A 24483-nucleotide genomic window follows, 5' to 3' on the forward strand; every position below is an offset into this window, starting at 1 on the left:
TTTTTCCATTGTTTGCTTATTTTAAGTGAACCCCCTTTTGACTACAATTAGTTGTAATTTTATTTATTTATTTATTTATTTTTTGACAAATGTTCAAAAAGGTTTTATCATGCTATTTTAGAAGACAGGCGTCTGGCTGAACATGATAATTCACCTGACATTCCTTGCACTTTCCCATTAGTAGTGGCACTTTATTTTTGAGTTGCTCATATATAAGTACCACGGGTATGCGTAGGTCTAAGCTTTTATAGCAATAAACTCAGAGTGAATTTTTTGGTATAATTTTGCATCACTTGCACATTGTTAATTTGACCATTTGGACTGTTTTTAAGCAGCTTTGGATGACTAAACTAGATTTCTCCTCAGGGTAGCTTTGTTATAGTTTAACATCTTCCATTGTAAAGTTATTGGTATCTTGCAAAACTGTGGCTTCAAAATAGCCTCCATACACTGAATGTAAATTACTTTACTTTCATCTTACTGCTACACAGTGGAATAAAAGAAAATATAATTAGACATGATAGATGCACTATGAATTTAACGAAGAAATTTATAATTTTGTCTCATCTCATTCCTTTGTAGTAGTAGTAGTACTAATGCATCTTATTTTCGTCATTTATTTATTTTAAAGGCGGAAATGGGACTCTACACGAAGCTCGCGGTCGCCCCCATAATTTGCAGAGCCTTATTAAATACACAGCTAATATGTCAAAGTCTTCTCTCCCAGATGTGTCATAAATAACGTTATTCTACGGTGATCGGTTAAACGGTCACTTGTGTCACTTTAGTAAGATGATGCTGTAGCGGCACGCGCATCAGCGTGAGCATGATGACGCACAGTCGCGGCAGAGATGATCAGCACCGCTGGCTCTTAACGTGCCGCTGCTGTTTTCCTCCATACACAGCGATAAATATACACTATAGACATGTAATTGTGTGTGTTTGCAGCAGTGAATGTCGAAGAAGGTGGAATGACAGGATTTCTGCAGTGTTTTGGAGCGCACACCGCCTCATCTGGTGCTCACTGAGGAAGGACACGGCTGCGCGTCGTCGTCAGGAACCGTCCGGGAGATGGACGGGAGGACTGCGGAAACCGGGGATGACGGGAGGACGAGTGAGGAAACGGCCGCCGGCCCCTGTCTGCAGCTTGACCTGGGGGACACCGGTTCGTATGCCTTTTATTTTAGCGATAGAGTCATTTATTGTCGGGTAAAAAATATTTTGGCGCTCCTATTAAAACCCAGCTGCTGGTGACAGCAGGTGCACTGCTGATAGAAGTTGGACATAAGTGGGCAGCATCCTACCATTTAATCATATCTGAATGTAGCTCTGACTTAAAAGACTAGACTACAGGGAGGCAACAAATGATGTTTTTGCCACTAAAAAGTTGAGACAGAAATTGGTGGTGAGAGGAACCTAAGCTGTGAGAATGAATAATAAATTGCTTGGTTAGATAACCGTGTCAAGATTCAAGTAGCTGCTGCTCTAAACAGCCCACAGTGTCAGTGTCTCACTGCAGGTTGGCACAAACACAAGGTGCACATTAGGGATGTGTACACACTACCACTGGAGCTGATAAAGACCCGCTGCTGGGGGGTAAATGTTAGACACATACAGTTGTCATATATACAGCAACAGCAGGAGCTATGCATTTTTTTTTTATGACATCTGCACATTATGTTGTCATTTTGTTTCTCTATATCTGTCTTCATAATTCTTACTATCCCTCACTTCCTCTGCTAAATCTGAAGAGTGCTTTACATAATCTGATATGGCATTATAACATAAATCACACACTAATCCCTTGTGGGTATCAATTTTAAGCATCACTGTGGATATAATGGCTGCAAACACAACATGCATGACAGGTTTATGATATTTATGTGTGAATGTTTATAAAGTAAAGCAGATGTGATCATCAGCTGAACAGGGCCAACATGTGTATGTTCATGCAGTTACGTTGGATGTTTGTGCACACATGGTTATTATTAAATCCAGCAGATTATACTTGCATGCAGAGAGCCTCAGAGCATAAAATTCTCCTCTGCGTTTAGTGTCACATTAATGTTACAGCAACAGGCCGCTACTTTCTCAGCTGATAAGGGAGAGATCTAATCCTCTTTACTATGACACACACAGGCCTTAAGGCATATTTCAGTTAACATCGACACAAAACGTTTCATTACAAGAATGCATAAACGAGTTTATAGTAAATGTGTTTCAACATCAGCACATTCAAAACAAGCCGTCCTACAGATAGTCTGTTTCTCACGTAGTAATCAGAAACGCTGCAATGTGTTTGTCCTGTTTGTTGCTTGCAGCTCAGTGGCACATTATTCTGGCCTGACCCTAATCCCACAGAGACTCTCTGTGTATGCGCCTGCCCCAGGATGCTCCTTCTCATTGTTCTGCCTGACAGGCTTTGATGCGGCGTTAATCTGCAGGTTGCAGGTGTGGCCAGCCGTGTGTGTCCTGTTACTGCATGATAGGGCCCAGGAGACAAGGCAATCAATGAAATAATGGGAATCCAGTTATTTTCTTCTTCCTGTAGTTGCATGCCGTATTCTGTTACCGTGACGGTTTTGTGCATAATTTGACCAGTCCCATTTGTCTACCTACTTTATTAAGTCAATCCATGTGCAAAAACTAATGGAATTTGACACAGACATTTCTGTAGCCCAGAGGATGAATTTTAATGATGCTGTTTATCCCAACTTTTCCTTCAGCGCCACAATGAGGCTCAGATTTGTGGTTTTAAAGGTCCAGTGTGTTGGATTTTGGTGTATATATCATTAGAAACGGAATATGATATTCATAACTATTTCTCATTAGTTTAAAATCACCTGAAAATAAGAATAATTGAGTTTTCATTATCTTAGAATGAGCCATTTATATCTACATTTGGAGCGGGTCCTCTTTCATTGAGTTTGCCGTGTTGTTTCTACTATATCTCAGTATAAACAAACCAAATACTGGCTCTAGATCTCTCTGTGCCAGCTGCCATAGTTCTTTTACATGTTTGGCACACAAGAGAAGTTTCTGTTGATTGCAATCAGCAACCTCATCACTTCATGCCACTAAATCCTACACACTGGACATTTAAACCTTTCAACAACCATTGGATGAATTGCAAGGACATTTGGCGCAGATATTAATGTCCCCTTCACAATGAATTGTAATACATTTAATAATTCATCAAGATTTCATCTAGCACCATCATAAAGTCAAAATTTTCCAATGTTTTTGGTTTATGACAAAATAATCTGTAAAACTAATAACACTGCCATCAGCATCAGATGCACGTTGTCTTTAGCACTGATTAGTAAATGTTAGCATAACATGTACTGTAAGAAATGGACAATGCATCTCTATGTACAAAAAGGAAGCCAAAATATCCCAGATACAGCCACTGCCATCTTTTGCTGGTGATGTGATTTGGAACCAGTCTGTGCAGTAGTGATGTCCACAGTATTAAGTCCCGCCCATACACTTGCAGACTAATCATGCGCAGTGCCGTTGATCAAAAGCACACAGGTTGGCACATACTGCAGACAGTTATGATGTCAAACACTGTTTTTATTGCTCAAATAACTAAAAACAAACTTATCAGAAAAATAAACTCTTGAACATTCAGATCAGAACTACCTAAAATGACAGAAATCATCTTTGGGAAAATTGTATTTGACGTGCACTTTGACTTTTTATTTTGGCCCAGGTCCCTTACACTAATATGACGGGACTGGGGTTAATGACCTGTACTGCAGCCAGCCACAGGGGGGCGAGAGAGATTTTGTCCTCACTTTTGGGAAGCTGTCATGTCATCCATCTTTATCATACAGTTTATGGTTATATTAAGATGATGAACATAAACACAATTGCTGTGAATTTTACATGCAGCTGTTAGCATGTAGCTGGAAGCATTGCTGTGCGAGCAGCCTCACAGAGCCTTTAGTGTAACTGTACACTCGCAGTCTTCTTATACAAGGTACAAGGTAGATTTATTGTCATTTTTCCTAAACGTGGTTTAAGAAGAAATAAAATTATTGCCATTGAGTTAAAGAGTCAGAGTACTGGTGCATGTGTAGGCCTGCATGGTACCAGAGAATGGTACAATACTGCAGTCAGGATTTATAATTAAATATGCTGCCTGTTTGTGTAGATTTGTATTTATTTTTATGCATTTTGTGTGCATGTACTAACCCATCATTGAGACATCATTTTATTGTCTATCAACTATTGTTGTGTTCAGTTCTCTCTTACTGATAACAAACTCAGCTACAATTTGTGCTGTACTTTAACATGGCTTAAAGATTCATTATCCCTGCTCTGTCAGCTGTACTTCCTTAATCTTCACCCCAACACGAACTGAAGTTTAGCATGATTGTATAAACCAAGTAGTTTGCAGTACTATGAAGTACTAAGCTGTCTCTTTTCCTATTAATTTCCCCCTTCCTGCCTTCCTTCCTTAAATACACAGAAACAAACATACATGCTCCAGTCATGTCCTTCATGTCAGTGGGAAAGATTCTTCCTAATCCTCATGTGTGATTGGCTGCCGACGTGATCTGGAGGCCTTAGCCAATGGCAACACTCAGATTAGGGAGGAAGTCAATCCAATAGAGTTTTTACCTTCTCAGTGATCCAGGAATAGACAATACTGACTACACTTTGTTTGCTTTGAAATTTGGTTTAGCCAGGAAATTTTCTGCATGTTTTTTGGGATTACCAAACAGTTTGAAACCTGTAGGCACTGAACTCCTCCGCTGGTGAGTTGACCACCAGTTTATCTGGAGCAATGTTTGATGAAGTTAAATCTGTATGAAAGGTTGCCAAGATAGTGTTTAGGTGTATCTGGTGCAATGTTTTGTGTTTTTTTCCTATTAAGTATTTTTGGATTTGGATGGCCAGATATCTCAGTGATCGTGCACGATACATTACGTTTTGAATCATAGGGAACATATCTACAGCTTCTATGTTTGTCTTGATGCTGGAGGGCATTCCTTATGAAAAAGGAAGAGTCTCAGATAGACCTGCTTGGCTAAATAAACATGACATTTTATGCCTTGATGAAAGGTAGAGTTGATTGTGTTGTGTGTCTTGCAATTCTTGTGATTACTTAAATGTGTCACCAAACCTGGTGTGAGTCAAAGTTGCGATTCCCTGTTAAATCAGCTAATTCATGCTAAATAATGCATGTAGACATTTCTTAACCTGTTTCTCCTGCACCTTCTTTGTCTCTGTCCACAGATTCAGCCAAGAAGGCTCAGATAACAGAGGTGAGAGGCCACTTAATACTTTACACCTGTCTGTCTCGCCTGTCTCTGTTGCTGTCTTCTCTTTCCCTCCTTTTTTCTATATGGGTCTGCTGCATGGTGTGATTTCTTATGAATACTGATGGGACAATACATGTACTACCTTTATCACATTTCCCTTTTCTCCTCTTTTGACAGATGCCGTCCCCATTCGGAGTAACCCATGAGAAAAAGATTGGTCACAGGAGGGTAGATGCCTCTGGACAGACAACCTACAAGAAGGTAGACTTCCTATTCATCTGTCTCTCACTTTGTCTTTATCTTTTGCCCGAAAGAGAAACTTTCGTGTTTTTCAACCTGTTCCCTATTTTCCCTGTTTTTGTGTTTAAGTGACTAATGGAGACAACAGTTTTTGAAAATGGTCCAGTATTGAGAGAGAGAGCGCTGCAACTGCTGTGGCGAAACAGGCTACAGGGTAATCCCTGCTGGCAATTGTGCACCATCAATTTCCATTCACTGCAAAGTGCTTCCTTTCACTGCTGACAAGCTCAGACTGTTATTATAAGAGTCTAACAACATTATGGAAAAGACCCTACAGAGAAATGAAACATTTTTCCATACCTTCCACTGGCTTATTTGTTATTGTGACCAATTGTGACCGCTCAAAGAGAAGTCTCATTCCAATCATCTTGCGAGTGGTGACTTATTGCAGCAAAATCAACAGTGGGTGTGTTAGTGGGTGTTGATGAGAGGATTGTCGCGAGGAGTTTGTTGTGTTGGAGTACAGAAAGTTTCAAAGATTTGCAATAGCTGAGCAGATTTTGACATGTGGAAAAGTCAGCAAATTTCAGATTGAAACTTCTCCTTGAGCAAGACTTGGTTACAAACACTAACAAACAGACCTGATCAGTGAACGGTAAAGAAAATAGTTTAATTTCTTTGTAAGTACTTTTCCGTAATGTTGTCAGACACTTAGAATAACAATCTAAGCCTGTCAGCGAAAAAAAAAAAACCAATCACTTTTAATAGACATAAATTAATGGTGCACAATTGCTTGTAATGATTACATTTCAGCCTGTTTCAATGAAGCGGGCAATACTTGACCAATTTTAAAAATGATCTCTCTTAGTCTCTTTGATGTAAAACCAGGGTAAAGTAGGGTCCAGCTTGAGAAATGCCAAAGGTTCCCTCTTAAATATTGTTTGTTGGTTTGCTTGCTGTCACGATTTCATCAGTCACATTACCACCCACTCATTACTATGTTGTTCTTTTCTTTGTTCCCCGCCTCCAGACTACCTCCTCTGCCCTGCAAGGGGCCATCCAGCTGGGTATTGGATACACTGTTGGCAACCTCAGCTCCAAGCCTGAGAGAGATGTGCTCATGCAGGACTTCTATGTGGTGGAAAGCATCTTCTTCCCCAGGTATGTTTTGTATGAAGAGAGGTGTGTTTATGTGCACGTGTGTGGAAAACATCTCATATAATTTTTCATCCTCTTTTACATACTTCCTGTTGTTCTCATCTTGCTCCATACAGTGAAGGCAGTAACCTCACTCCAGCCCACCACTTCCCAGACTTTCGGTTTAAAACCTATGCCCCTGTGGCCTTTCGCTACTTCCGAGAGCTGTTTGGGATTCGACCAGATGACTACCTGGTGAGATATTTAATTTCACTGATGACTAACATTGCAGTGATAATACTGGAATGTCTTGCTGTGCACGTGAAATGTTTCCTGTTAGAGCATCATCAGTAAGTGAACATTTACACATAATTATTTGCTGCAGATCACCGAACTTATGGTCATATTATTGAACTGATCGACCCGCCGGCTCATGATATTAGTTATATTGTAGTGACTGCAGGAAACAAAATAGGCTGTGACAGAAAGAGGCTCAGACCGGAAGTGGTTTACTTGTCTGCCGCACCAACAAAAGCGTTGACTGAGATCCAAAAAAATCTGTAATTAATGTATTAATGGCAAGGAATCAACTAATTGTAACATGCACAAACGTTAAAATGGTGACTCCCTCATCCCCTCTCCTACTAAAAAGCAGACAGGTGAACATGAGATGCTCATATAAGTTATGAGTGTCACTACCCATATCCTTGTGAAACATCTCTTCCAATAACCAAAAATCTTATTAAACTTAAAAATTTCACTCCTTTCTCTACTAATTCATAGCTCCTATATACATATATGTTTGGGCTGGAGCAATAATGAGGCAGCGTAGGTGGGCAACAGTAATTTGTATTACTTTCCCACTGTCTATAACCACAAAAAGAAATTGGTGATCATATTTTAATATTTTTTATCATGCATTTCATATATTAATAGTAGGGAGACACTATGATAGTGGCATGTCATCATTATAAGCGGATAAAGGCTTCAGAATGAAAAACCGGCATTGGTCTGAAGTGAATATTTCTGCTGATGTGATGTGTGTTTAATTATGTGACTTCTAGTGGTTGAAATAGGTCATTTTCCCTGGTTTTGGCTGTTGTCAGGATTGTTCCAGAAGGAGCAGCATCCAAGCCTGCTAAAGTGGGATGAAATTTATAGTTTTGATAAAAATTTGTTACATTAAAATAAAAATGTCATGTTTTACATGTGACCTAGGTTAAAGTAGTTTTATTGTTTTGCATAGTGAGTGTGCACATTTTGAAAAGTATGCCTGCATCTGCCACTAGTGGGCCATCAGGATAAGAGTAGGCATAATACTTTAATTCCACTGCAGAAGAAACTTAATGTTTGCTGCAACTAGGTGTAATAACACATTTATCAGTAGTGGCACTGGCAAGTTAGGAAATATTGGCATATCAGATAGTGGCAAAAACACAATATCATGCATCCCTAGTAATAGTAATTTTTTATGTATACTGGAGTGAAAAACCGTTGAATTAATTATTAAATGTAGCTAAGCCATAATAAAAAGTGTTATAGCTGACTTAATATGGATTTGTGTGAAGTTCCCTCTGAAAGCATTCGGTTGATGGTAAGTGAATTTAACAAAGAAAACATGCCCCCTGCCTCATCAGACTTCTACCTCTGAGGATGAATATTTAAAAACCACACACATGAAAAGAATACTGTGTATGGTGTACAGAAAAGTTGCACATGCCCTCACATATTTTGCATGTGAGGGTTCACAAACACACACATGTTGTGTTCTCAGCAGCACGTTTAAGCTCACATTCTACCTGTGCCAGAGGGAGATTAGCAGACTAAAGCTTTCTTTTTTAAACTCTGAGTAGTGGCAGCTGACAGACAGAGAGTAGTTTGTGTCTGCATGTGTTTGTGTTGGGGGAGGAGGGGTGGAGCACCGGTATAATTGCATTGTGTTGACTAAGCAGCAGGAAATTTGATTACTTTGTTGGACAAATTAAGTAGTAGCAATGTGCACTTCCTCTCACTTTCCATCTTAAGTCTCCAGATTATAAACTGACTTCATTAGACTGAATTATTTACAAAGTCTTAATGACTTCACATCATTGTTACATATTGAACTCCTACTTATGTATTTGTAGTTTATTAAAGTATTCCTCAGTTAAATATAAATTTTCCAGAACCAGCAAGAAGTACATGGAAGGCATATTTCCACAGTTTATTTATTTAATGTTTATTGGTGTCAAGACACATATGCAGTTTAAACTGATGTCACACACCCCTGCATTTATAGCCTTGATGGGCCTTTAAAATACATAAAACTCAACAACAAAAACACAAACTCACCAACAAAAATGTGCATTAAGAAGTCAAAACTAAGAACCTAACAAGAATATAAAAGACAGAACAATGCTAAGCACAACCTGTAATACAATAAAGCACCATAAATCAGGCAGTAGGCGGGAGTAATTTCACTGCACATACTAATGCTGCATTAAGGCGTAAATGTGATAATGTACAGTTCACACTCTGGATGTGTATTTCTTCTCACCCACACCTGTAACGCCTTTTTGCACTCAGTAGTGTGTAAAAACATGTTCTTTAAAACAAAGTTCCCTCTTTGCTGAGTGGGAAAATGTATTAGTCTTTTTGTTGGCTGTTTGAAAGCTTTGTTGGATCCAATGTTAACAGTGCTATACAGCCCTGTAACTGTAACTTAAAAACAGGCAGAGTAAAGGTAAAAATGAAGACTCTGGGTCAGGTTGTCAGACTTGAGTTTTAAATTTAAATTTCTTTGTATGTTCCTTTGTGTCTGTGCTCTGTCTAGTATTCCCTGTGTAACGAGCCTCTAATCGAGTTAACAAATCCAGGAGCGAGTGGATCCATATTCTACGTAACCCGTGATGATGAGTTCATCATCAAAACTGTTCAGCACAAAGAGGCAGAGTTTCTACAGAAACTGCTTCCTGGATACTATATGGTAAGTCAAACTGAAGTCGTCCTTCATGAGAAACAATTCAATCAACTCTGCAAATACCAATGCTTGGTCAGTGGCCCTACATGTCAAAATATGACGAGCTAGGCACCCCTCCTGTGTCAGGTCGGTGTGTCAGTTTATGCTTTCCCTTCTTTTCAAAATAAATTTTTGTTTTCATAGGAAATTTCTGCTCTTTAGATACAGGCAGTATTTTTCAAAATATAGTTAGAACGTATTGTGTGTAAAAAAAAAGGTTGTAAAAAGTTTTAAAAAAAAATGTATCCTACAAAAAAAGTTTGAAAAGGGTTTTTTAGGTAAAAGAAAAGTTTTAGGTTTCCTTTTTAAGGTTCAGTCAACCAAAGGTGAGGTTTACAAAAAAGCAACATGGTTTTGCTTAAAATTGGTGCTTGTGTTACTAATATAATGTAATGTCACGTGACATATGTCACTAACATAGCATGCAACATATACTATCACACTACATTGCCATTAAAATAACTCAAATGACTTTTGCTTTTGTGTGTAACATGAACAGTGGTCTCCCAGGTGAAAGTCCACATTTTGTTTGACATATCCACCTATGTGGATTTTCTTTCTCTTACACTCCAGTAGTTGAGCGTCCAAAAATGCCGCAGCTTGTTGTGTCTTGACTGATGCAAAGGGATGCCTCTTTGTGTTGGTGTCTGATGCTGATTACCACTGAACAAACATCAGTATTTGACAAGGGGGATGAGACTGGGCTTATTCAACAACGGTTTTAAAATTGTTGGTACATTTTACATTTTTAATATGTTGTATGTTATTATGATATATTGCACACTGATCCTGCGTGCAATTCAGTGTGTAGCATAGACACGTTTGTTTACTGAACACTAGGCATACTGAAACCTATTAAATTATCTTTCTGCTCTTAAGAGGAACTGGAAAATTGAGACCTTGCCACAAGCATTGTAATAGTATAACTACTCAGAGATTTGGGTGTGTGGGCGTTTGTTTATGTGAGCGCACGCTTAAGAACAACGCAGTACCTGAAACTTCTAGTCATCTTAATCCTCTTTATCCTGCCTGGTGTTGGTCCCGATCAGCAGTGACGCCACTAGGTGACTTTGTAATAGATATGAACTGAGATCTTGTACCTGACTGAGACCCAGGCTAAGTACTCCTTAACAGGCTAAGCATGCAACCAGGAGAGACGCCTGTGGATGAGTCACGCTGACTAGCAGGTGCATGCTACTGCGACCAAAACACATAAAACTAAACACCTTAATACCAAAAAAATGTTCCATATTTCTTTAACTTTCCCTGTCTTTTTCCCTGTGTCTGCTGCATAAACCCTTTTTCTTCAGAACTTGAACCAGAATCCCCGGACTTTGCTGCCAAAATTTTTTGGCCTCTACTGCGTCCAGTGCGGGGGCAAGAACATCAGAGTTGTTGTGATGAACAATATTTTACCACGCTCTGTACGCATGCACCTCAAGTTTGATCTGAAGGGCTCCACATACAAGCGGCGAGCATCTAAGAAGGAAAGAGAGAAGTCCAAACCCACGTTTAAAGACCTGGACTTCCTCAGTGACGTTCCTGAAGGCCTCACTCTGGACCAGGATACGTACAGCGCTCTGGTCAAAACTCTGCAGAGAGACTGTCTGGTGAGGAAAATAAGACGGGGGAGTTGGATGAACATGATGGTGTAAAAGTAGTGGGCATTTTATTTTATTTTTTATAAAGCAGCACATTAACTATTTAAGTGTTTGCTCAGTAGTTGAAGAATAGAAGAAGAGAAAGGAGAGAAAGTGGCTTATGTATTTTTAATGCATGTGTTAATTTTTGCCATGCCGCAGGCTGTAGAGTCAAAACCATGCATAAAAAATGTAAATTTCCCCACAAGCTTAGAAAATATTATAATATATCATTTTTAAAATATCATGTATGCGTTTCACGTCAGGTTCTGGAAAGTTTTAAGATTATGGACTACAGTTTGCTGCTGGGTGTCCACAACAAGAGCCAAGCAGAGCGGGAACATCAGTCTCAGGGCTCACCTGCAGGAGGAGGTGGGGATGAAAAGAAGCGCGCAGCTCAGAGAGCTTTATATTCCACTGCAATGGAGTCCATACAGGGAGGCTCCACATGCAGGGACACGCTGGACCATGATGACACGTAAGTCACCGTTTGATAATGTTTGCCGTTATCACATCTCATTTACAAATGATGGTAATGCTCTTCTGTCTGTCTCCAGTATGGGTGGTATTCCAGCTGTAGGAGGTAAAGGAGAGCGCCTCCTGCTGTTCATTGGGATCATTGACATCCTGCAGTCCTACAGGTAAGCAACAAATAAATATCAGTAAATGAATACATTAAAGGCATACAATACAGGATTTTCCTAAAAAAAGAAAAAAAAAAGTAATTCCTCTCAGTCATTACTTATTACCCACTAGAAGTGAATGATGGTGTATTATTTTCCTGCAGAGACTCTGCCCTCTGACTGTATACTCTTAGTTTATTCTTGTTTTCTGTCATTGGGACATTTATGGTTACAGCGCACAGGTGAAATTAGGGTTTTGTAAAAAGGTGGTGACCAGGTGCCAGACTGTAAGCAGCAGGCATCCAAGAGACACAGCACCAAAAAGTGCAAAACAAAGGAAGGCAAAACATCAAGCGAGCGATTTTACAAACTGATTGACAGTCCAGCATAGTGCACCTTTAACTTTAAAGAAGCTGTATAGGACATTCAGAGCATATCGAGGATTCAGAGTCTGAGCTCGGATGCGGCACACAACTCTAATCATGGAGATGGCTGAGCCAGCAGCTGGCAGCTAACTGTGCTAATAGGTCGAACAGTGCTAAGAACAGCAACAGTGATAACCGATAGATAGATACTTTATTTGTCCCTGTGGTGAAATTGGTTAAAATTTCCATATATTGAGTAACAAAAGTGAACACATCAGTGGATGTATCTCACACTTAATTGCAGCTTAAATAGGATTTTGATCAGACAGGACAGAGGAAGACGTTTTACCAGACCAGCTGGACATACTTCCTATTTATCTATCATCTACAAAACATGTGCAGCCTATTTACAACAACAGAAAACAGAGAAGCTCTGATTATAACACACTGAGGTAGCATGACTTTATTGTCTGCTCAAAACTCCATCCTATATATCTTTACATAGCAAATATATGTTTGCTGCTATATTAATGTTCTGAATGCTATATACAGCACCTTTAATAATACATATATTTAGTATTTATTTCACATTAGCCAAAAGCATATCAACTGCAATCAGTTGGTTCAGCCTCATCAATGCATTTTAAATGATGTGCCATTAAGCCAAATTTGGAAGGGAATACACTTGATTTACAGCACAAAACTGAAAAATACCGCTGTTCTTCCAGCATAAACAATCTTTCAGAATTTCCCAAAATGTCAGATGTCTTCCATACAATTCCAACATGTTATATTCTGAAGTAAAACCAAAGAAAAAAGTAAGGGCTGAGTAGGGGCACAAGTTCCAACGCCTTCCTTAGTTGTATGAGGTATTATGAGACATTTAAAAACACACACAAACTGCTTGCACTTGTTTAATCATATTTTAATGGTGATGAATTCAGAGTGTCATAATTAATCACATAATGATGTATTTGTGTTCAAAGTGCTCTACATATCCCCCTAAACCTCTACTGCCTTCTCAGTCTGAGGTTGCTCTTGTCATTTCAGCCCCTCTTTGATCGTACACTTCAGGACACATTAAATGACAAGGATTTCTTTTTGGCTTCAAAGTCAGGAAATGATTAGGTTCAGGCTGACAGTAATCCAGACATTATGTGTCTGCAGGGAATATTAAAAGATGGAAAGAGATCACTGGGAAAAAGCAATCCCAGAGTTGTCATACTGTTGTTAATGAAATACTAATAGAAGAGACGCATAACAGCTATTGACAGGATAAGTGTGGACATAAGAAATGTGTTTGGTACTTGTAGCATAACATCTAGTCTTTTTAAAACAGATTTTGAAATGCACATCAACATTGTAAGTGAGACTGAAGCCTCCTCAGAGTTGCCAGGTAACCACAGTAAGTCACAGAACGAGTTTAACTAAATAATTCAATTGTCTTGTCTAACAGGATGATCAAGAAACTGGAGCACTCTTGGAAGTCTCTCATCCATGATGGGGTGAGTAGCTTTCACGTAACACTTAAAATGTCATGTTACCAGTCTGTTTCCAAGCAAAACTTTTTATTTTTACCACTATTTTGTCACTATGCTGGTCTTTTATAGGTTAAGCACCTTCATTGCTATTATGTAGGAAAAGTACAACATCATTAAAGGGTCAGTTCACCCCAAAATCAAAACAACATATTTTAGCACTAGATGGCACTCGTCCTGTGTTGCTCAAAGCGCCAAAAAAAAAAAAACATACTCAACAGCAATGTCTCTTTGCAGAAATCATGACCCAGTAATTCAAGATAATCTGCACACCTCGTTATGAGCATTTTTATGTAGGAACTATTTTCTTTTTTACTCTCTACACCCGCTAAACATATCACAGCACAAAGGGAAGTAGAAGCATCTACTCGTGGATGAGAGACCAGTGCTTGTCAAGTAGAGTCGAATCAATTTTATTTCTAAAGCCTATTATCACAAATCACAGTTTTCCTCAGAAGATTTTACAGCACACGACATCCCCTGTTATGGACCCTCGCAGCAGTTCAAAAAAAGGTAGAAAACTAAGAAAGATTAACCAAGGACAGGACAGACAGATGTGAAATAGATGTCATAAATAAAATTACAGTAGTATACAGTAGTAGTATTGTGACAGCAAGAGAAGAAGACTTTAAAGGCGTTCTTCTTGTTTGAACTGTGACATTGGCTAGCCTCGAGGTGCTAGGTGGGCTAGTAGTTGATGCAAGCTTTCTTCTGTGCAGTGATATGATTTGCAGGTATCAATTTACGGGCGCAAATAGTTCCTACATGAAACTGCTTACAACAAGATCTGTGGATTATCTTGAGTAACCAGGTCATGATTTGTGGAGAGAGACATTGCTGTTGAGATGTTCAAAAGTACTTTTTTGGTGCTTTGAGCACCAGAAACCGAGTACCATCTAGTTCCATTATATCCAAGAGAAGACATCTCTTTGACAGATATCTCCAAAACTCACACCAAAACAATGTAATTGATAAATAGCACTAGAGTTAAGAGCAAAAACTTGCATTCGTGATTTGGGGTCGAACTGTCCTTTTAAAAATACATTGACTCATTCTGTTTTTCAAACTGTCCCACAGGACACGGTGTCTGTTCATAGACCTGGTTTCTATGCTGAGAGATTCTACAAATTCTGTAGTACCATCGTCTTCAAGAAGAGCAGCTGTGAGTCTACAAATGTGCACCAACCTTATACTCCTGTTTTGCTTGATGGAGTTACTGGTTTTCTGTCATATAAATGTTTACATCCTGAAATGAGAATACATGTAAACTCTCTCCTGCTTTGACAGCACTGCGATCGTCTCCATCTAAGAGAGGAAGAGGGGCTCTCATGTCCAAGTCCAGTGCTGGAACAGGTTCAGCTGGGCAGCGTCCCTCACTGACTGATGAAAGACAGGAAAACCTGGACAACCTGGAGACCTTACAAGGAGCTCGCAGCTTCCCCATGCTGGAGGACAACGGTAATTCACTTATTGTAAACTCTTATTAGCCCACAATGATAGACAGGCTTGACTTGTTACACGCAGGGTTTGTTAAATGTTGTTCTTTTTCACTCCAAGTGAAAGGTGAATGCTTAAAGTCTGGGTAAAGCAAAATCAGTGATTTCTTTCTTAACACATAAGACATGATGGAAAATACTTGTTGAAAACATGTGAAAAGACTGGGAACTGTGTAGTGCTGCATAGAGGAGTTGTACCTTTAAACAGTTTTTCACCATTTCTCTGTCCAGAATATTTTGGATGGGCCTAACATCAAGGCTCAGGATGCACTGGAGTCATCCTTAACATAACCCCTCCCCTGCTATAAGAACATTACAGTACTACTAATGTGCATAGCACCAGTGTCCACAAGCCCTCTCAGCTCTTTCAGTGTTATTAAGTACACGAATAAACAAAACTGTAAAATGCCCCAATCATATAAACTCTATCAAAATAGTTATCATGTATGTACTTTTGATACCTTTGGCTCAGTGCTTTCATCGGACATACCCAGCATCTCAGCGCAAAGAATGTATTTATTAATTTATTTATTAATTTCACTATTTTTAAACCTAATTTTTTTTTTTTTATAGTTTTTTTAAATTCACATTAGGCTGGGTGGTCAATAACTCATTTTTCTGTGACAAACTCAGAACACATATTTATTGTTGCTTTAGCTGGGCTTTAACACACCTGAACCTTCTAGTATAAGATTTTTGGCCATTAGGCAATCACCTTCTAGCTGCTCTCATTAGTGCTAATGAGGAAAAGCCTATGCAACATATTAAATCCTTAAAACATGTTTTTTTATCAGTCATTAGTGCTGCTGGAGAGAATATCAGTTCAGCAGAAAAAACATAGCAGAGTATAGCGCAGCAGAAAATAGAGATGAACTGGTGAGTGCTGGTTTTCCCTTGTTACATTTTGTCTTTCTGAACTTGGCACACGATTAGCTGCAATTGTCTGCAGCCAAGAGCTCTATTTTCTCTTTAAATGAAATGAAGTAAGCTTTCATTGATCCCTGTGGAGAAAAAGAAGTGCAGCAGGCAGCAGCAGAAAAGCAGCAACAGCAACTCAATCAAAGGAAAAAGTGAAACTTTAACAAACCAAGACTGGATATTGATGAATAAATTCTTTAGAAAAGCATACAGTTCATTTCAGAGCATGCATTATTTACTGCTCAAATCAACACCCATAAGAAATGAACAGAATATGACCATATGAAGTAAAAGTCAAGCAACGAACACAAACCTTTTAAATGTCCAACATCTGAACATAAAGGTCCTGATCATGTGTACAGTACCAGATGTATTGAGTGGTTAAAATTACGAGACAATAAAACAACAGGTCAGCCAAATTCAGTCCGATTTTTCCAAATTGGGCAACACATTTACATCCGTTCCAGCACCATCCCCAACCTCCAACCCTTAGCTCTAACATGTGGAAAATTTAAAAATATGTGCTGGTATATATGGAGTCCAACCATTTCCAAATCCAGTTTTGAAGGCCATGTCCTGAATTGCATACATATACTTAATATAATCGTAAAACACTTAAGATCAAGTCAGTTATTTCCACACACAGAGAAAATTTCTTTGAAATAAGACTGTGATGGTTATATTCCCATTTTTTAAAAACAGAACAAAGGGAAAAATGTCCTTAATGAATTATGAGAGAAAGTACAATCAAAAATTAATTGAAGAAGTAACTGCACGGCATTAAATCATAAGACTAAATCATGTATCACAATTTCCAAATTCAGGGATTAAAATATGTTAATTTATTCTACACCGATACTGTTTTGGGACCCAGTATGCAGAAATATTCAAATGCATCATTTTGAAAAATGGCAATGCCACTTTTTCTGTGCTAAAATACAGCCTGACTTTGGAGTGTTATTTTGCCCCTCCCTGACAAGATAGCACAACATGATTGGCTAGTTGTAGCTCATCTGGTTCCATATGGTAGCTCCACTCTAGCTTTAAAACTGAAACCAGTACAGCCGTTTTAATTTGCTAGTCGCTTAGCTCCTCCCCTTTTCAGCTTCTGCCTGTCATATCAGAGCTGTGTTCAAAACCTCTCACTCACTCTTCTCTATGTAGTGTGTATTAAATAATGAACCATATTGGGACCGAACCAAACAAGATTTCAGACACTGCGCTGGAATTTTCCTCCTCGAGAAATACATGACTGCATTGCATTGTGGTATACGGGAGTAAAATGTAGGGTACATCATATGTACACTCAAATTTGCCATGCATTTTGGTATTTTGTAATGCACTATATTCACCATTGATAATTCGAACACTACTAAAAAATGAATGCAATAGGAGGAAATTGTTCAGAGGCAAAGAAATTCTGCACACTGTCCTATTACTTGCTCTAAACTTTATTTAAACGTGCGTGTCTAACTGGCTGAGGTAAACTGATTGTTATTGTTACAATGAGATGGCAGTTTGCTTAAATAACAGGTTTGAAGGACTCTGTGGTACAAACACATGTGTTTATATATTATTTATTTTTCTGTGGCAATTAAATTGTCTGTTGTTTTTGTAGTATGTTTTCATCTCTTGCATTTTTTCACTAACCATTTTTATATTTCGTGGTTAATTATGTATATCAGGGAGAGAGCCACCCTGCACTCCTCCATCCTTTGAAGATGCTACCACGGCTTCCATCGCCACCACGCTCTCCTCCAACAACTCCTTACCCACCACCCCCTTCGATACACCCGAGCACCCACGCCACAGGAGACTAATGCTTTCCCCAAGTGTGGCCAGGTGGGAATAATTGCATGAATATGCAATTATGTAGCTCTAATGAGGATATTCTGTGAAAACAATGAAATGTGCGCGCTGTCCTCCCATACTGATGTCACATCCTGCATTGTGCTTTCAGGGCGCAGAGAGAGGTAGTTGAGGTTCATGGGGAAAAGCAGGACACCATTACAGTGGAGGTGGAGCTCAGGTACACACAGTGATATTAGAATAATGTCCACAGCTTCCTGTGTAACAGTATTTTAACAGTGTTCTTTGTTTTCATGCAGTAAAATCCCAAAGAGCACGGAGCTCACACAGATGACAGAAATGACCTCTCCCAGTCATCTTTCACCTGATCGTCAGCCCCACGCCCTCGCTTCACCCACCAAAATCAGTCCGTCCTCAGCACATTCCTCCTCCACCCTTCCTCCTTCCTTTGTGTCTTCCTCCTCAGCTGTTCAATCAGCTGCCCAGTCATCCTCCACACTTACTTCATCCATCCGTCCATCCACCAAACCACTCACCTCTCCCACTGCTCAGTCTTCCACTCTCTCTTCTCCGATCTCTCCTTCAGTCGCGCAAACCACACTTCTCACTCGGCCTCCAAACACCTCCACCCTCCCGCCCGCCTCAGCATTTACTCCCATCTGCCCTTCATCTTCTCACTCCTCCACCCAGAGCTCGTCTCACCATCTCCCTTCGACCCCTCCCTCCTCCCACCCTCCAAGCCCCCAGGTGCCTCGGCAGACGCTACATGCGTCGTACAATCAGCTGTCCGTGTCCAGCAGCCACAACTCACTGGATGGGGAGGTGCAGGTGTCTGACATCTACTTTGTAAGTCCCCATTATTCATGTTTTTATTTTGGCTGAGAATGTTAAAAATTAAAAAATAATGAGCCAGTTTCAAAGTAGTTAAAAGAAACAAAACGAGCCCGAACTGCCATGAGCCTAGAAAACAGACCAAGTAAGACAAGGCTTTTTGTGTAACATTGGAAAATGATTTTTACTGGATATAAAATATCCGTACACATTCTTTAAAACCAGTAAATATGCGGGAGAAGGCTTGCTTTAGTTTTTTGACATTCCTCTTCCGGAGAGTAAAGATAAATTTCCCTCTTCTGTTTTTCTTTGCTCTGCTGGGTCTCTTGCAGTGGCCCAGTCAGGACAGCGTGATAGAGTTATGATGGTGAGGGGGAGTGTGTGTGTGTGTGTGTGTGTGTGTGTGTGTGTGTGTGTGTGTGTGGGTTGCAGTGTGCACGTGCAATTGGGTTGCTCTTGCTGTCTAAAATGCTTTTTGTCCAAAGCACGAGTCTGCCACCAGTCATGCTTTTGAATGTACGAGCAAAACATTGGGGTTGTCTTTACCGCACAGCATGATGTCTTTATATCTGTCGATCTGCATTCATGCCTCCAGTCAGTGTCAAGTGTAGCTCTCCATAATTCTGTCTTTGAGAGTTTTTTTAATTTATTTTTACATTACAGCATTCATTCTCCATTTTCTACTTTACTTTCTGTTCTTTCACCTCCTTCTCCTTCATCATTTAATTTCCTTAATTTCCCTCCGCACAATTTGTATTCATTTGTGTGTTCATCTGTGTGTGTGTGTGTGTGTGTGTCCATCCACTCATCAGTATGCAGATGGCAGATATTGGGTGTACTCTCCAGTTCTTGGTCGTCGTAAGCTAAACTCTAGCTCAAGTTACAATGTAAGTCACCACCAAAGTAGTTAGTCATTTGCTCCTCGCACCATCACTGTCACAAGCACACAGCTGCTTATGGATCTTCAGAAGTACTTTAAAGTAAAGCTGCAGTGCATTTCACATCATGACTTATTTAGTGTGAAAGTCTGCAAAAAAAAGACATTGCACATTTATAACTGCTGCTTCTGAAGGGCCATCGTGTGCATTTATATGGAGCATGCATCTTTATGAAACAGTAATTTAAATGTTTAAGGAGCTTCTTAGCTGTTGTTGACTTGTACTGGCTTTTTGCTTTTAGTGATCCCTCAAGTCTCTGCCCGTTAGCACTCAGATAGCACAGAGGAGCTGACAAGCTGATTAGTGTAGTCAGTGATTGGCTAAAGTGAAATCTCCCTTGTGACCTTGGAAATCACCTGTTTTTTTTTTATAGCTGCACTTTTTTTTTTTACAGTTTATAACCCCTAAAAACATGGTTTTAAAATATTTTTTATTAAAAATGAAATAATTATTACTAAATAAGCAGCAAACATGTTAAAGCTTGGAGAAAAAAAATGCTTAACGAAAAATGTATTAAGAGTTTCATTCTCAAAAATGTATCTACGTCATCAGGACTGTGTGAGTGTACTTTATCAGATGGGCAACATAAGAAACAACCCCATGCTGACATCAGATTTGATTTGAATGTTGGAAACTCTAATCATGCTGCAATTCACTGTACATGGAAGTTGGAAAAAAGGGCTTTTGACATGGAAAATTGCACTGGAATGTTTCATTCAAGCCAGAAACCAGTGAAGTGAGCAGCATTTTTTATTGTACTTTATTGGATGTGAACCTGTATAAAGGCTTTCTAGTCTTTCGACCACTTAAGAATTCACCCATTTACACAGTGGTGGCCGAGGCTACTATAAAAGAGACCATCATTCACTCGCATTCGCACACAATTGTGAGATAACCAATTTTAGTTTCAGTCTTGTGAAAGGAATATTTTGACATGCAGACTTGGGGAGGGGTGGATCTAATCCCTGTTTTATGTAGTCTTGGCATTGCGAAAGGTGCTGTAACAATGCTGAAGCTGCAATTTCCATTTCCATTCAGCTGATTTGTGCTTGTGAACATGCCTATCTCCATCTCTGTATACACAAAACAAAATGCAAGCAACAGCTTAATGCCATTGACTGTGGTGGTTCACACCATTACGCTCAGCATTTGTTTCAAGCTGTTGTACATATTTTAATGAGCAAAGACGATTAAGACAGCCGACTTACTTTATAGCCATTTGTCTTCGTCGATGGTGTTGTGGTTATTGATGTAGGTCCCTTGTAGATGCATGTGAAGCTCAGACAGTTGACTTACAAACAGTAGTTTGCTGATGGCAAATGAAAAATATAAATCAAGAAATTTATGATGTGAGATAACCAAAACAGATTTAAATTTGGTAGGAAGAAGCTGATTGAGAAAATTGAATTTTTGGGTCTATAAAGAGAAATTGCACTAATCTTAGCCAAAAAATTCAGGTTATATCATCCTGTCTAACTGAGATCCGCAGGTTTTCCTCAGCCATTATGTCCTCTTAACAGTAATGAGCAATCAGAGACTGACTGTAAGCACACTATGTGCAGCTTATGTATTCATCTGGGCTCCTTCAACATGCAAAATTGCAGCTGGCAGCTTTAAACCATTTAGTATCTGGGTGATGTCTTTATAAATGTGTCTTTCCCCAACTCCCCTCTCATACGTCTCCTTTTCTCTCCTCTCTTCACCTGCCACCCTCTGCTGGCTGTACTTGATAACAGCAGACTCAGGAGGATCGGGGCTGGGTGTACTCTCCTCTGCACTACGGCTCAGAGTCCAGAAGGGACTCAGAAGGGGAGAGTGAGACAGTAAGTTCACAGTTTATTCATTATTTACTAGAAATTCACAGAACAGACATGAGTGAACATACAGTTTCTTGCTCTGTTAGCATTTCTCCTACTTATCCTATATTTCTCAACCAATTTATTTCTGTCTCTTCTTTCTCAGTAACTCACAGTGGAGACAGCGGTGAGGGGTGGAGCCAGAGGCTGTCTCCATGTACAAGAGCTGGTAGGTTTTAATAACAAAGCCACCAGGACACTATGAGAATTAATTCTGGTCGCTTAAGCTGCATGTGGGAGCTTGCTTTGCCAACAGAGACTGAAGGAATGAACTTAGAAGCATTCAAGTGTACAACAATACAGTCGCGCAGATACTCACATATATTAAAACAAACATAAAACTATCAAAATATTATGCAAAAAAAAAAAAAAATCATAAAGCATCAGTTCCTGGACAATCTGACTGACATCAAGCAGAGAAATAAATGGTACAATCAGCTGAGCGGCACTGAGTGAATTAGGTGATACTGTTGCAGCACTGCTGTGCGCTGTGGAGGGTTTTAGTGTTGATGAGTCACACTATGCTGTGCCAGCTCTGGCTATGCAATATGGACATGCGTGTTATTGATTTCTCTTTTTGAGTAACAACTACAGAGTTTATTTATTTTTCACTAGGGGCATGTCAAAGCTATGTATCATTTTATTTCTAGCACTTTATCAGTGTACATGTGGCTGAGGTTTTTTGAAATCGTACGTTTTGTTTTTTTGTCATCAGTTATCGTTTAAAAACACTCAAACACAGGAAATGTTTTGTGTGCTGCGTGTATGCACAGTGTTATGTATTACCAGCAGCGTGTGATGGTCCACTAAAGAATCTGATGATGAATGGTTGTGTTCAAAATGCCTTATTGACAAACTCATTTTCATAACTGTTTTTGATATTTTCGTCACATGGAATCAGTTAAAAAAAAGACTCAAAAATATAAACATACAGAGTATTTTATTGTGATTAAATACCAAATTTTTTGAAGAAGAGTTAAAGCAAGATGGCAACCATGCATTTACACTTTTTCAGAAATATGGTCCATGAGAAAAAAAGGAAAAAACAAAACATATTTTGTGAATTGTAGATATGTGTGTGTGCTGAAGCACATGCATGTAAGTTTGTGTGTGCCCTCAGGTCTCTGTGTATGCATGTGTTTGCATGCATATTGATGTGTGACTGGGAGACATGTAAGTGTAAGATCTTTCTGTCCTGCTTATTGTCAAACTGTCAAAAGGTGTAACTTACATTTGTTGTTATAGGCCATGAGAGTCTGGACCAGCTATAAGCATGTTGGCTGTGTGAGAAAAAATGTCTTTAATGACACCAGACTAACCATAAAGAGCTAAACTGAAATAACCTCAGATTTCTATACAGTTTAGTAAGAAAAAAATAAAACTACTGTTTCCACAGACAGTACATCCCTTCTTCCATACTACTAGACTTCCTGACTGTGCCGATAAGCACTGCTGTAACATATTACTGTGTTATTAGAGTCTGCTGAAGTTAAACTGCCTGTTTGTAGGCAACAGTGTTTGTAGCTGATCACTGTGTAAAAGAAAATAAAGATTATATTGTGTAAAAAAAAAAAATGTCGATGACAACATAATTGTATATTTGTAAAATGGTATTTGCATAATTAGCCCACTAGATGGCAACACCATGTCTCAGAACAAATAGTATAGTTCTTGAAGCAGCCACTTCTTGTGTGGAATCCTAAATAGCGTTTTGTGTTACCTGAACATCCATGAGTCTTAGTTGCACTGTAAAAATAAATTGCACAAAGACATAAGCCATTATATATAGGCTATAATTCTTTTCATTTTTTCATGACAAACGATAAAAGGGAGGCTCATATTTAAATATAAATGCCATTCATACCATTCATACCTCGACCCCCTACATAACACTGACATTTTAACACACCCAAACATAATGCTGTGAAATCTTGATTACTGTAGTGAGGCTGGCATTTTATTTATCTGTACAGCCTGTGCTGCTAAAAATACACTGGAATAAAACAGACAAGGATCAATAGGCTTCAGCTGAAACAGCCCATTGGGATCTTCACTGGCTATCTACAGTAATACAGACTCACCGTATAGGCTATAGACACTCACACAGAGAGAAAAGGAAAAAAACAAGGAAAATTAAGACAAAAATTACAAGCATATCAGAGACAACATAATGTATGTGTTTGTGTGTGTGTGTTTGTGTGTGTGTGTTTGTAGAGTATTCCTCTGTGTGTTCACCTCTTCTGTCAGAGACAGAGAGGAAAGTGACTTGTGGGGATTGAGGCCTTAATTCTCAAAAGTCTTGAATGATCATGGTTTTTAAAACATCTTCAACTTTATGTCGTCCACAAAAAATAATATATGCGTATGTCGTTTTTTTGCACTCTGATATTCCGTAAAGAAATCTAATGTAATTAAGAGTATTGAAGACTACATTTGCTTTGCATCGTTATCAAATCTCTCAGATTCGTCAGATAAATGTTCATTATGTGAACTCTACTCCAGCGTCGCAGAACTAAAATAGGTTTTTAGATTAGTAAAGCTGTTTACATCTAATTCCTACCTAATACCTATGTTATCTGACATAGAAATAGTAACATTTTTTGCTTCTTTTTGGGTCGTAGGAGTGAAAATTAGTCATCCTCAACATTTGTTGTATATTGGTTTCAAAATGATGAAGACATTTGAAGAAGACTGATAAACAAACTAGGATGTTACCTCTAAAGGATGATTCTTTTTCTCTGTAACTATCATGTTTTTCTAGAACATGTACAGGTTTTTACGCATTTTATAATCTCAAATGGCTTAAAAAATAGTACATATA

The 24483-nt window shown here is 39.0% G+C and overlaps 1 protein-coding gene across 1 annotated transcript; it reads left to right on the forward strand.

Annotated features, from left to right (window-relative positions):
* Positions 1 to 872: 872 nt before the first annotated feature.
* On the forward strand, positions 873 to 22462 carry LOC121951196 (phosphatidylinositol 4-phosphate 5-kinase type-1 gamma-like). The gene is made up of 18 exons (XM_042497435.1): positions 873 to 1165; positions 5248 to 5276; positions 5451 to 5534; positions 6544 to 6674; positions 6788 to 6905; positions 9463 to 9615; positions 10959 to 11258; positions 11555 to 11766; positions 11846 to 11929; positions 13733 to 13781; positions 14892 to 14976; positions 15102 to 15272; positions 17914 to 18070; positions 18189 to 18257; positions 18337 to 18883; positions 19681 to 19755; positions 21543 to 21629; positions 21769 to 22462. Exons 1-18 carry the CDS (start codon positions 1072 to 1074, stop codon positions 21769 to 21771), a joined length of 2448 nt encoding a protein of 815 aa, XP_042353369.1. The 5' UTR covers positions 873 to 1071; the 3' UTR covers positions 21772 to 22462.
* Positions 22463 to 24483: the final 2021 nt, after the last annotated feature.

This window comes from Plectropomus leopardus, chromosome 12, assembly GCF_008729295.1.
Source record: "Plectropomus leopardus isolate mb chromosome 12, YSFRI_Pleo_2.0, whole genome shotgun sequence".
Taxonomy (NCBI): domain Eukaryota; kingdom Metazoa; phylum Chordata; class Actinopteri; order Perciformes; family Serranidae; genus Plectropomus; species Plectropomus leopardus.